This window comes from Aphelocoma coerulescens, chromosome 2 (assembly GCF_041296385.1).
Source record: "Aphelocoma coerulescens isolate FSJ_1873_10779 chromosome 2, UR_Acoe_1.0, whole genome shotgun sequence".
Classification (NCBI taxonomy): domain Eukaryota; kingdom Metazoa; phylum Chordata; class Aves; order Passeriformes; family Corvidae; genus Aphelocoma; species Aphelocoma coerulescens.
The window spans coordinates 166,256,773-166,271,098 of record NC_091015.1 but is presented as its reverse complement, the minus strand read 5'-3'; the positions used below and the strand labels follow the sequence as shown (position 1 = coordinate 166,271,098).

Below are 14,326 nucleotides of genomic sequence, written 5' to 3'. Positions count from 1 at the left end.
TGTGTGCACATCCACACATCAGACCCAGCTGTGTGCCCGTGCCTCTGGCTCTCTGGACATGTGCGACTGGAGATGTGCCCTGGGGCAACTCTGTGCTTCAACCATTCCCTCCTCCACCACCTCTTCACTTATTTTATTTTCCTTCTGTGGTATTAAAAGCATTTCTTTGAGTGCTCAGTGCCTGCCCTGGCTCACTGAGAGGAGTTCTGATCCGGAGAGAGAAGGTGCAAGACAAACACTCCTCCACAAACCTTTGAAGCCTCCAGACCTATTTATGGCATTTCTCCAAGACCTTCTGCTCATCCAGCCCCTCTCCAGAGAGCAGGACCCACTCCAGCTGGGTGACCCAGCTCACCCAGTACATATTGGAAAGTCTAAATCTCCTCCTGTGCTGCTCTTGGCATTTTTTTGTTTGCTTCTCATAGTTCTCTTTGCCTCCAGCACAAGAGCATCCCCAACTCCAGGAGAGAAGTGCAATCCCAAAGCCAGACTAACCCAGTGGGACCATGAGGGAAGGGCTCCAGGACACCTGATAAAACACTGGCCCAGGTTTTCATTCCAGGCAGAACCCCAAGAAAAGGAGATTTCTGGGTTTATCTGTCTGATTTATATTCCTTCAACCACTGTTTGAGGGCAGCCTCACCCCAAGGATGCTCAGTCTGTGAAGGTTTCTGGTGAGTGTGAGCTCAGCCTAAGTGATCTCACTCACCAAAATAATACCTAGTACGGCAGTTAACTGGTTTATCTGGCCCACCATCCCATCCCTGCCAGAAATGCTCCAGATATCTTATGTTATGTCCAGAAAAAGCCCCAGGAGGGTGCTGGTAACAGGACAATCCCAAAGGCATTGCTGAAAAATTAAGGTTATGAAGGATTTGGATATGAGCAGCAATGAGAGGAGTTGAGATTATCACAGGAGAGGAACATGGGACTTCACATGGTAGGAAATTTCATCCTTCCCAGTCATCACAGAGCTCTGTTTTTTAAGAAGGGACACTCTAGTGCCAAGCTGGGGGCCAATCCAGCAGGCTCAGGAGTGGGGATGGTTGGTCACGGTGTTTAAAGGCTTGGAAAAGCTTAAAGTCCTCTTCCTCTGCCCTGAAGCAAGCAAAAGGCAACAGATTATGCCAAGATAAAACTCACACTGAACATTCCACCAGCTCCAGTGACAACAGGCTAGAACATGGCACTGCTGAGCTGGGACAGGGACACCAGGGCTGGCAGCAGGGAAGGGACTGTGCAGAGGGGAAATACGGTGAATCTGCTGAGCCAGGAAAGCCATCCCTGCCCTGGCAGCGGGTGGAATCCAATGTGGCTCTCCCACAAGGTCTGTTTTCTCCTTGGTGATTGCTCAGCTGTGGTGGGTCGATGGAGGCAGCTGGTTGAACTCCCCAAAGAGGCCTCCTGGGCTCCTCCATGGCCCAAAAGCAGAGAAGCACAAAAAGCAGTCTCCTTAACTACTTCTGTATGGTTACCTGGGGACTCTCCTGGTCCCTGCTTCTTTTCTTCTTCATCAAGTGCCGCCCCAGCAACCCAGACATCCCCCTGAGCAGCTCCTCTGCTGCCTTCTGTCGGCCTTCCTCTTACAAACATCACTGGTCTCAGGTCACAGCACCACTCGTTGATCTTGGCTGACCCTAAAGAGGATGCTCAGAGGGCTGGAGCACCTCTCCTGTGAAAACAGGCTGGGAGAGTTGGGATTCTTCAGCCTGGAGAAGAGAAGGCTACAAGTTGCCCAGAGAACTGGTGGATGCCCCATCCCTGAAAGTGTCCAAGTCCAGGTTGGCTGGGATTCTGAGACACCTGGTCTAGTGGAAGGTGTCCCTGCCCGTGGCAGGGGGCTGGGATGAGATGATGATGTTTAAGGTCCCTTCCAACCCAAACCTTTCCATGATTCTATGAATTCCTGCCAAGCAGGACATTAAAATGAAAAATAAACAACTAAACCCAGCAAACTAAACAATGGAGAAAGAAAGGGTATGAAAGGGAGAGGATTTTTCGGGCAGAAATTGTCATCAGTCAATTTATTTATGATCCTTTGACTGACCCTTGCTAAAAGGGTAGAAGACAAGTGTTGAATAAAACCAGCTGTGAACAGCAGCCCTGGCACATCTTCCTGGGTGTTTTTCTCCCAGGAATGCCCATTATGATCTTTCCCAGCATGTCCACAACCGGAATTCTGGTGCAAACACCTCTTTAATCCAGGGCTGTAGAGATTATTTAGTCCCAGTCCCAGGTTAATGGGCATCAAGAACAAGCTGGTACCATCCAGAACTGCTGCCATCAAGCACAACTGCCCAGAGAAGCTTTGGCTGCCCCATCCCTGGACGTGTTCAAAGCCAGGTTGGATGGGGGTTGGAGCAACTGGAATAGTGGAAGGTGTCCCTGCCCACGACAGGGGTTTGGAATGAGGTATCTTGAAAATCCTCTCCAACCCAACCCACTTTGATTCTGTGATCCTCATGGACTGGAACTGTTCATGGAGACTGGAGTGTCTGGCATCTCCCTACACCAGGACAATCCTGCCTGTGGGTACATTCACATGCACAGCATCCCTGACTTTTGGCCTGGTTGCCTCACAGGGCAACCAATATCCATGGCATTCTAAAGCCATGAAGCTCTGTGCACACTTGAGCTGCTTCCTTGCCCTCCTGAACTCTGGGCTGGGCACTTATGGAGGTCTAATGGCCAACCTGAACCTGTCCTGGTCATCCATCCCCATGGCACACGCCCTGCCAACGCCCTTCCTCCACACCTCTACTTCTGACCAGAGTTGGTAGGAATGGGATTCTGTTGACAGTCTTGGTCACAAGTTTAGTTAAGTTATGGGAAGGGGATACGAAAACTAACCCTCAATTTCATCCGGCAGGCACTTGGGATACAGACCTGCAATGAAATGCACACAGATCACTGGATAAAGCCTTCCAGGAGGATGGGTTTAATCTGGGAGAGCAGATTAAACAGGGACATGTGGTGGAATCACCGTTCCCCTTGTCCTGTCTTGGCCTCCAGTAGATCCTGAAGCAGAATCTCAGGGCAGGTCGTTTTCTGATCAGTCTTGGGGTCTTAACAAAAGCTGAGGGGCCAAAACCTTGCATCTTGGTCCTTCAGACTTCAGATTCAGGAGAAGAACCAGAAAAATAGTGTCAGCACCCCTGCTCCCAGCTGTTTCTCCTGTTTCAGTGCCATACACATTTTATCACTTTTCTCTGGTTTGGGCACCCTCAAAACAAATATACCCGAACTTTTGTCCCCAAAACAAACAAGTGGGGAAGTGTCAGCTTCCAAATCCCAAAATCCAGACTGGCAGAGACCAGGGCATCCCCCTCTTCATCCTGGCAAGGTGACAAAGCCAGAGACTTGCACCAGTAACTGCATTCCTGCCTCAGGACACAGGGAAGGATCAGACTCCTCAAAGTGCCCCAGAAACAGCGGGACAAAGCAGCCACGCTGACAGGGCAGCCCAGTTTCTTCGGGAAGCTGGAGCTGCAGCTTTCACAGCCTCCAGGTCCCTTCTTTACAGCTTCTAAACACCGGGCAGATCCCAAGCCAGTAACTGTTTGTTTAATGACACGGACCGCTCAAGACCTATTGAGAGCATTCAGCTTAATGAGGTGTGTGGCAATTATCGCTCTATTGAAACTCGAGCCAGGGAACACAAAGAAATATATTTAAACTCAACAGATCTGCAGTTCTGGTGTGCTAAAGGACGTCCTTTCCCAGCCTGGCTGTCTCACCGCGCTGAAGGATAAAAGATGGGATTTCAGTATCAGATTGTTGTCTGCAAGAAGAGAGTGTGCCAAAAGGAGATTCAGCGGCTGGAGGTGACATTGGCAGAGCCACTCCAGGGACACGCAGTTGCTGAGTCCTCCCCAGGATGCTTGCTGAGAATCCCAAACCAGTTTTCTAACCTGTTTATCCCGGGCTTGCTCCAGGACTGTCCTGGGGAACGTGGGACTTGCAGGAGATAGAATCAACACCCGTAGATGCTGTCAAAATTTCACTGATTGTAAGAATGGGAAGATATGGGAAAAGAGGTGAAGCTACAGGGGTGTTGCTGACGCTCTGGTAGTGTCACCGAAACTGTGGAAAAAAACCAAAAAACTCTCCAACAACATTTTTAGTGTCGGAGAATCGAGGCATTGCTTTATTCTGGCCAGAATGTTGTTCTGGCCAGGATGTGCAACAGAAATCATTTCACCCACACATAGCCGGGTTGTGCAGAGAAAATCATTCCATCACACAGGAATTTTAGTTGATTTTTCTCATACTTATACAGTCAAAACTCATAGAAATTTATTGGTTCAATGCTCATTGGTCCCAAGTAGCTCAGTTCTTAGTATTTGGGTTCCTATTGGATACAGATTTCTTTGCCTCTGATGCTAATTAGGTTCTCATTCTTGGGTTCTTTTATCTCTCTTTTCCCAGACCAGGGGTCTCAGACCATGCCAGGGGTGATGTTTGGAGTTCTTTAATGGTGGTTTATGGTTGTCATCTTTTGTGTATCTCCTCTGCTACCCCCCGTCTGTTGAGATGTTCAGCTCATCAGACCTCGCCTGGTGGAACAGTTCCCTGAAAAGAAACTTCAACTCCTTTCCCCCGGGGCAAAAGCAAACAAAATTGACTAAAGCTACATAAAAAATTTTACACTGTGTACCATTCCCAACAGAAGGTTGGAAAGAACCCTAAAGATTGTCGCGTTCCAACCCCCTGCCACAGACAGGGACACCTTCCTCTAGACCAGGTTGCTCAGGGTCCCATCCATCCTGGCCTTGAGCACTTCCAGGGATGAGGAGTCCACAACTTCTCTGGGAAATAAGTGCATTTAGTGCTAAATAAGAGCATTTAGTGCTGAAAATGACACAGAGCCCTTCTCCCCCCCTGGATCTGCTGAATCTCGCAGGTAGCTTGGCTAGACATCATCTCTGCTAAGTCCTGTCTCTACCCAAAGTCTTTTGCACCTGGATAGAGGAAGCCAGCAGTGAAAAGGGGAAAACTCCCTTTAAAGGAAACCTGAAGGAATCCCAGAGCTCTATCAGCCGTGAGAGTTGGGATCCACCAGGTCGGAGCTCAATGCCAAGGAAATCCAGAGAGTTCAGGCACTGCACAGGTGAAATCAAACACCTAAAAATCTCCACGGATCCAGTTCCTCTTACAGAAAATATTTTCCATTTTTCAGCCTGCTCCCATTACCTAAATACATCAGATATTCAGGATGGGTGGTGAAAAGGGCCAGATATTTGGGATAAGTGGTGAAAATGGACAGGAATCCCTCTGTGCACCCTCCCTTTGAAGTGTCAGCACCATCACCCTCATTTTCTGCAGTTATAGATGGAAAACTACTCCGGAGATGTGATGATTTTGACTCTGGTGTTGGTGTTTCCCTGCACCTTAATTTCACCTTGTACTCCCATACAAAACATTTTGGGGTGACTGCTATGGAACCTGAATACGAGAGGATGTTAAAAAATTGAAAATTAAAAGAGAGAGAGAGAGAGAAAAAAAAAATAAAGGCAAACTGAAAAGCTGAGCCTTTCACCAGGCTGCCACTCATTAAATTACCCGTAAAAGTCCCCGTCGCAATAATGGGAGTAGCTGCCTGTGAAACTCCCTCGGCAACCGGATGTAAATTCCACCTTTAGTCTCCCTGCGACAACGACAGCGCATTGAGCCGGTAATTGCTGATGTTTCTGCGTTGTGATCATGTCCACAAGCTGTTGGGTTCACAGTGGAACTGATCGCTTTGCTCTGCTCGTTTTTCTCCACCCCATCTCCGTACAGACACACGCGGGGCTGGATTTAGAGCTGAAAGCAGGCGGTACACGGGGAATTTCTGCCCTGGCACTTCACAGTGCTGCTGTGTGCTCACAGCACTCCGGCACTCCTGTGCTCATGCCTAATTCTCCCTGGGGTCCCGTGATGGGATGGACGTGTGGGAATGCTTCCAACTGCACCGGGGGAGGTGTGGGCTGGACATTAAGAAGGCTTTGTTTACTGAGAGGATGGTCAAAAATCAGAACAGGTTTTTTAGAGAGGTGGTTGATGTCCCATCCCTATCAGTGCTTAAGAAGTATTTGGACAATGCCCTTATTTAAACTTTTGGTCAGGCAGTGGGACTAGATAATCACTGCACGTCTTTTCCAACTGAAAATATTCTATTCTATTCTATTCTATTCTATTCTATTCTATTCTATTCTATTCTATTCTATTCTATTCTATTCTATTCCATTCCATTCCATTCCATTCCATTCCATTCCGTTCCATCTGCAAGGTCTTTGACAATCCCAGAGGAGAACAGTGGGGCAGGCAGGGCTCATGCAGGTCAGAGAGATCTGAGTGTTTAAACTGGGCCAGAACGCCCCGTTCCAGCCCCGAGAGAGGAGTTCCCCACATCTGCCTCATCCATAAACACCTCGTGACCACAGGCAAGAGGGACATTTCTGCCAGGAGCTGCCCATATGGGTGCAGTGGGGATTCGCTGCAGGTGACAAGGTGACCTCTTTGCCACATGACAGGCTCTGTTCAACCTCCTCCTCCTCCAGGAACTGGGAAGGAGTATCAGGTCTTGTCAGCTGCTGAGATTTGGACTTAAGCTGGGGGGGATGTCAGGTGAAATCTCCAATGATTTCAGCAGTTTACACAGGAAAATTTTACACATGAGCAGAAATCAGTGCTCCCTTGCCCTGTGTTTTGCTGTCGATCTCTCACCCCATACAACCTTCGCTCTCAGGGATGTCCAGATCAGACAACAGGGACAAACACAGGTGGAGAAGCGAGGAGCTGGAACGAGGAGCTGAAAATGCACTCACCCAAATCCCTTTGCTGTTTTGTTGGCAAATCCAAACCCGAGGCCAAACCAAAGCCAAACACTTTTGTCTGCCAGCTCAGCTGCTCGGGCCTGGGGGATTCTTGCTGGAGGAACAGTGAGTGTGTCATAAGGAGCTGAAGATGTCAAGGAGAGGTTTGAGATCTGCCCCAGGGCAATTACTCACAACTCTTTATCAATCTCTGGAGCTTTCATGGCCACTAAAGCCCATCTCAAACATAGTAATGACTTATCAGGTTATCTGTGCCCTGGGAGAGATTGGAGATTCGAGGTGAGGGGAGCTGTGCCACCCAAGATGATTTCTGCAGCAGGGAGGGTGGGAATTGATTCATTTCTGTGCCTCTGGTTCCTCTTCCACACCATGGACCCCATTCAGGAGCCACTCAGCCACAAATCCAGGCAGAAGCTCAGCCCTCCTGAGGAGACCAAAGCATGTTTTTACCAAAGAGCTGTCCAAAAATGAAGTGAAGCTTCCCAACAACAAGAGAGGTTTGGAGGGTGCGTCCTGCAGTGAGAGATTTATGGAGTCCAGCTTACTTAATGCAGCAGAGGTTAAGAAGGAACTTGTTCTTGGGCCTCTCCAAACAGAGATCAGACACTCTGAGACATCTTAATCAAGGTTACAGAGGTGGAAAAGCATCTAAAAGTGGAAGATGAAACACCACGAACAAAACAGAAATGATGAGCATGTGTGAGGAAGGGGGATTTGATTTTGTTCAGAGCAATGAGGATGACAAAAGAAGGGAAAATTTAGCAGGAAAGGCAGGAAAAATCCCCAGCGCTTCAGTCTAGCATTTTAAAAACCCCTCCAGCCCTGGAGCCACCTGATTTATCAAGAAACAAATAATATATTTTGGGGACACTTTTAGCCTTGATTTACAGTCAGCATCCTGGATCCCTCCAAGGTGGGAACAAGAAGAGCAAAAGGACCAGAGAATGATGTTTGCTTCTTTGGGCCACCAAAATGTGACAGCACTGCAATGGCCTTCCAGGAACAGCTCACGTGGAGACAAGACTAATTAGACATTCATTAAGTGCCTAACTCAGCACAGCACTTAAGTACACATTTAACCTTCTCTCATTGCAGGGTCACATCGTCATCCTTTTCAAAGCTCCAGCTCCGATTACAGAAGCCAGCTGACATTTGGGAGGGTCACCAGCATTTTCAGACCCTGAAGAACCAATACCCAGCATTTCAGGAGCTTTTCCCTTCTTCAGTCTCCTGCTCTTGCACCCCAAACTTCTTCCAGAAATACCAATTTGCATCCCAGAAACGGGATTTACATCTAAACACGGGCACCTACAAACAAACCTCTGCCTTCTTCCCACATTTCCTGAGTCAGCCAAGGGAGATCTGATAGCTGCCAGTTATCAACAGTTCCCCTGATGAATTGTCTTTTCCTGGAAAACAATCCCAGTTCAAGCCTTCCTGGAGTAGCAGCTGGAGGGAGCTGCCCAAGATTTCAAAGCATGTCCTGCTGATCACCAGGACAAGCTCCATGTGCAGGAAGACCAAAATATCTGAGGGATAACCTGAGGGATTCTTCTGCAACCCACCACTGCCTGCTGTACCCTCTGAAATATCTGTGTGGGACAGTGAGCGCAAAGAGCATCTCACTAAACCTGGGAAGCAAATTTGGAACAGTTTCTCCTTCCTCCAGACACTGAAGAACAGATGCTGCAGATAAGACAGGGTCACTTTGGCAGAGTTTCTTTGTGAAGTCCCTCAATAAATGATCATAAATTCCCCTGTGCACCCAAACCAGGTGTAAAATCACTGGCCATGAGTGCAAACAGTCTGTCAGTTTTGTTTTCTTGAGTGTCCCTGTAGTTCTGGAGCTGTTGTTGTCCCTATAGTTCTGGATCCTCTGGGAGCAAAGCTTTTCACAGGGATCTCACCCACAGACCGTGAGCCAAAGCACAGCTGTGTCCAAGGCAACACCTCGTTGTAGATTTGCGCCCATCCATTCGCTTTGGAAATACCCAAGGAATAAAAAGGCACATTAGGGAAAGTCAGGTTTCCTATTTCAGGATGGTATCTGGGTATCTGGCAATTCAAAGGGTGGTTTGATTTGGAAGGGACCTCAAAGATCATCTCATTCCAACCCCTGCCATGGAATTCCAAATTCCTTCTTGTGCCTTTAAAGTCATCAGAGTAGATTAGTACAACTCACACATCCCCACTTGTTCCAAGATGAAAGTGTTAAGACAGGCCCAGAAACAACAAATGACTCAGAAAGCAGCAGGGAGGGAAAAATAGCGATGATAATAAAAAAAAAATAAAAAGGCTTGTTGGAAAAAAACCCGCTACAAATACAATCAGAACAGCAACGAGTGCAATAACCAGCATCAGCACTTGGAAATCAGGAACCCTATCAAAATATTCCACCCACAAAATGCTGTTAAGGGATTGCTGACTCCCTGTCCAAATTGGATCTCGCCTCCATCTTCCTGATCAAGCCTTTGCATAAATCAAAACAGACACAGTGACAGACAGAGCAGCACATGGAGAGCCCGGGCACCCTGCAAGCATCGTTGCTGTGTGGATGGCATCCCACCAGCACAGACGATAATTCCCTGTCTTCAATATGGAGCAGATGTGAGCAGCCAGCAGAAAAATTATCTCCACTCTACAAATATTTGACACCCAAAAAGGATTTTGATTCAGCCACCCTTGAGCCTCTTTCATATTTACTTTGTGGGAACATTCGGGCACTCGAGCTGGACTAGGAGAGATCCCTGCAAAAGCCAATATTAAGCTTGAATGCTTCAGGATTTGCTGAAAATCTTATTTCAAATTTCACCTTTGGTTGCAGTGAGAAAGGTCACACTGCTTGGGTGGAATGCATAAATCACCCAATCAGCAAATTCCAGGCATGACACATGACTGAACTCCGAGGAGGCTCCTCACGAGCTGTTCACACAGGAGAAAAGGGCATTGCAAAAAAAAAAAAAAAAAACCAAACCCAAATCTGGGGAGTCTTGTGTTCGTGGCCAGGGAGGGAGGCACTGCTGAAGAACTAATTTGCAGGATTTATGGCTCGGCTGTGCCTTCATGTATTGATTCACAGATCAGCGAGGAACAAAATCTCCCGCAAAATACACTGACGAAAGCACGAGTACCTGATCATATCCTAATCTCTCAGCTAATGCCAGGTGCAGGCTGCAGGAAAATCACTCTGCACAGCCTGGATCTGTGCCCAGCCACCTCCTTCCTACTGCAAGCTAATCTGGCCTCTTCCCCTCAACCCTGAGAAATTCCACCCTCGGTTGGGGTGGAAAAGTCAGGAAGGATCCCCAGATTTGTGACCCAGACAGATGTCAACTTTCTGCTGGTGGCAGAGGACATTTCAGTCCAGCACCTGAAGAAGATGAGATCTTGGGGTGAGGGTCAGCTGTGGGTCTGAGGCTCACGGAACTGGAAGCTCCATTCCCTGCCACCTGGATTCCTATTTAGCATCACACCTCTGCTTTATGTAACCTGCATGCTGGCAGGTGGGGTGGGAGCTGAGAATAAACACCCCAGAGCAGACCTGACACAGGTAGTGAGAAAAAAGCTTCACTTTCCGACCCCCCGAGCTCCTTCTGTCTGCTTTTTCTCTGGCTGTGTCAGGTCTCTGGAAGGAGCACTTCCCTCCCCAGACCAAGATCAGACCTCAGGACCATCCCACCTTGATTCACAGCCCTTTTTGTCATGCCTCTCCCACGTCCCCTGTCCCTTCCCAGCCCACACCATACTCAAGACCTCAATCAAAACCCAGTGACATATCTGAGGAACAAGCCACAGCAAAGGCACCAAGCAATCCCCTGGAAGCAGTGTGGTGAGTTTTCTTCCTGAAAGCCTCCAGAAGGAAAACGAAGCTGAGAACAAAACAAGAGTGCCTTCTGTTGCCATCCCCGTGAAACAGACCCAGGAATTAAGTTTTCCCTAGGAATTAAAGTGGTTGATAGGGCTGCTGAGAGCAGCCTGCCTCGGGAGGTACCTTGGATCCTGCCTTTTCTAGGACATCTGTAATTATGTTGGAAAACTGCTCACCCTCAGGTAAGAAGCTCCCCCTCAGCAGCTCGGAGGCTGCAGGAGTAAAACAAGCAATGAACAAACCCCGAGAATGAACAAAACAACCTGGGGAGTATTTAGGGGCAGCTGACTTTTCAATTCCAGTCGCAGGCTCATAAAGAGCCCTGGAGGGTTCCCTGACCTGCCTGTCGACTGGGAAATGAGGTTTCCATGCCAGGCATCCACAGATACGGACACAGAGGTGACGGGGACAGTGTGAGACCTGTGAGAGGAGAGCCCAACCAGCCCTCCCTCCCCAGCACCCCCCGGCCACCCTCCACTCACCCGGGAACTCCGCTCCCTTGCTGTCCTTAGGGCTGCTCACGCAGTTCTCCAGGTAAATTCCATCCTTGTAGCAATCTTCCTTCTTCCTGGTGAACCCCAGGATCTCGCTGGCCTGATCCAGGACCTCCCCTCCCGAGCAGGAGCACGGGGTCTGCATGATGCCACACGGGTGGGAGCTGCTGCTGATGGCCAGGCAGGCGTCCAGCCACTTGCAGAGCATCTGGCAGGCGGCTTTGCTGGGGTTCCTGTTGCCCACCACCAGATATTCCACCGAGAAGTCCCTCTCCTGAGCCTTGGTGGGCTTCCACCGCATGGGCCAGGTGTCCACGCCCGGCGGGGCCGTCTGCTTCATCTGCAGGAATTGTTTGTTGGACTGGAGGAAGGCAAAGCGGGTGGAGCCATCGCAGAGCTTCAACACATCGTCAAAGCTCTCCATGCCCAGGTAGGTGCGGGTGGACTCCAGGAAGGAGTCGAACTGGTAGGTGCGGATGTGCTGGTGGTCACATACGCCGGAGGGTTTGAGGATCTTCATGTACAAAGTGTACCTGCGAGGGTCGGGGTTCTGGATAATCCAAGAGCAGAGAGAGGAGTTCAGTGGGAAGACAGCGAAGGAGGAGAAATACCCAAAGAATTTCCCTTGGACCAAAGTGGTGCAGGGAGTTTGTGCCAGGTCCAGAGCGACCACGGTCCACACAAAGTAGAGTGGCGATACCAAAAGCAGGTTCAGGGCGGATCCAATGCTCCTCATCCTAGGTCTCTGGTCCTCTGGAACTCAAAGTAAATGTCAAGCAGGTGCCAGATCCTGGACATAACAGGGACCAGCTTAGAGGAAAAGCAGAGTTTAAGAGGCTCTGGATCTGAAATCAAGCCGATCCTCCCATGTCTGGATTTGAGCTCCCTCCTGTGGCCATAAACAACACCTGGAAAAAACAGGGAAGGGAAGGAGGAGGGGAGAGAAAGAGAAGAGATTTGGGATTTGGGGTTTTTGGCGGTGTTTTGTTGTTGTTTTTTTTATTAACCCTTCACAAGGCTGAGAACCCACACAGCACTCCCAGTCCCAGCACTTCTCACGGGGGGAAGATGCAGCCCCACATCACCATCCCCACACTTGGTTTGGGGGTGATCCCATCCTTGGGGTGTCCTAACCCCCAGGAGGGGCCCAACTGTGACTGACCCGGGGTGAACACAGCTGTGATCTGCTGTCCTTCCCAGTGCCCTCTGCCCATGCCGATCCCTCTGCTGAGCCAGCAGAGCCTTGGCTGTGAATTTTAACCATCTCCCCAAAGAAAACAGGATTGATCTCTGGGTTAGGGAGTCTCCAGCTCTCTACCATCCCAAGTGAGCCAGGATGCTGGTTCAACTCAGATTTCAGGCTGCACCTGGGGAGGGTGGGCTGGAGGTCAGCATGGGCAGCCAGGCTCTGCCTCCTCTCTTCCCTCTGCCAGCAGTTGGTTTTTAGCTTCTTTATGTCTCTCCTTTTCTCTCTCCCTTCCACCAAAGCAGTGCAGGGAAGGGAGCTGTTGTTCAGGAACCCAGCACTGGTGTAACCCTGAGGCCAGGCAGAATAATGGATGGAACTGTACGCCCAGCACACGAGCAAAAAAGGGCCAAAGAGGCAGATTTTATGTCTTCCCACACCAGGCAGCCACCCCTCCTTCCCCCCCCCCCCCCCCCCCCCCGAGTGCAGGACACCCCAAAGCCTGTGGTGCTGTAGCCAGGCTCAGAGCATCTGCAGAGAGTGAGAGCCCTCTGTGCCAGTCCCAGGGCCTCCTTCAGCCCCCAAAACCCTTCATCCAGAGCAGAATCCACCCTGCAATACCCTAAGGACGCATTCCCTGCAACCCTCTCTAGCCCAGATTCCTCCTTCAGCCCAGAGCCCTGTTCCCCCTCCATGCCAAAGAGGCTCCTCTGCACTCGTGTAAATCTCCCTCTTTCTTACCCCAACAAAAGACTCTCCTACATCCTCTTCCCTCCATCTCCTCTCTTTGCAGGAGAGAAGAGAAGGGAAAACAGGATCAGTAGCAGGACTTTCCTCATCATGGACTCCCACTGGTGTCCACCCCCAGATTTGGGGACGGGCACTGATAACAGCTGCAGGAGGGGCAGACCCTCGGAGAGTAGGACAGGATTTCTCCACTGCTGATCACACAGCCATGGTGCCTTTTCCTTCCCACTTTCCCAACCTTTTTCCCTTCCTCCCCTCTCAGCTCACCCCAGGTAGAGAAAATCAGGAGTTTCCCCTTGGGTGAGGCTTGCCCTGCCCCTGCAGCACTCCTGCCTCCAAAACAGCGCTGCCACCCCATTTCCAAAGGACAAAGGGGAACCTGGGAGGAAGATTTCCTCCTATCAAGTCAGAAAACTGCCGTGATTTCGGGAGACTTCGCAGTTCATAGTGAAGCAGATGCTCAAGGCCCCTGCATTGAAATGCAAACAGCCCAGTTCCTGAGGGGCAAACACTGCCCTGGGCTGCAACCCACAAATAATCCCGATGTGTTTCCCCATGATTAGGGTGGCACTGCGAGGAAGGAATTAGGGTGAAAATCTATGGAGAGGGGCATCTACATCCAGGGAGGAGGGAAAACACGTCTTCATTGCACCTCCAGCCCCCGTGTCCCCACTGCTGTCCCCACTGCTGCCATCTCCCACCCCATGCCAGGCTCTGCCTTCCCAGACTGCAAACAGAGGGACCTTCCACCACAGCTGTACAAATTCCCAGCAAATCCACAGTTCAGGCAGCCAAACCCAGCCCCAGGAGAGACTGAAAAACAAGAGATGAGAAGCCCACAGACCATCCTGTGCATCTGGGAAGAGATAAGAAGCTAAATGCACCCCCACGTTCACTCCGTTTCTCTCCCTGCTCTATATCAAAGAGTTGTCTCTGCATCTCCTTTCTCCTGCCAAAACCTTTTCTTTTGGGCAGGAAAGGGTTGGGGAACTCAAAAGTCAGACCTGCTATTTGCAAACTGTGTTTCATCCCAGATTCAAATCACTGCAGCCCCTGCCAGCAGGTTCCTGAGTGTGTGTTAGACCTGACACTAATCAGCATGGAGTCCAAATGCATTTGGACTTAAATTTTTTACAAGTCAGATCCCCACTCCTGGCTGGTTTGCAGTCTACAAAGCTTGACAGTGCAAATCTCCCCTTGCCAGGCTCCTGCC

The 14,326-nt window shown here is 49.8% G+C and overlaps 1 protein-coding gene across 1 annotated transcript in view; it reads right to left on the bottom strand.

The window, feature by feature from the left end:
* ADGRB1 (adhesion G protein-coupled receptor B1) overlaps positions 1 to 11,916 on the bottom strand; it is a 201,621-nt gene extending 189,705 nt beyond the window's left edge. The window contains exon 1 of the mRNA XM_069006061.1: positions 11,169 to 11,916. Coding sequence (XP_068862162.1) covers positions 11,169 to 11,916 — 748 coding nt within the window. The remainder of the gene's footprint in view (positions 1 to 11,168) is intronic.
* Positions 11,917 to 14,326: the final 2,410 nt, after the last annotated feature.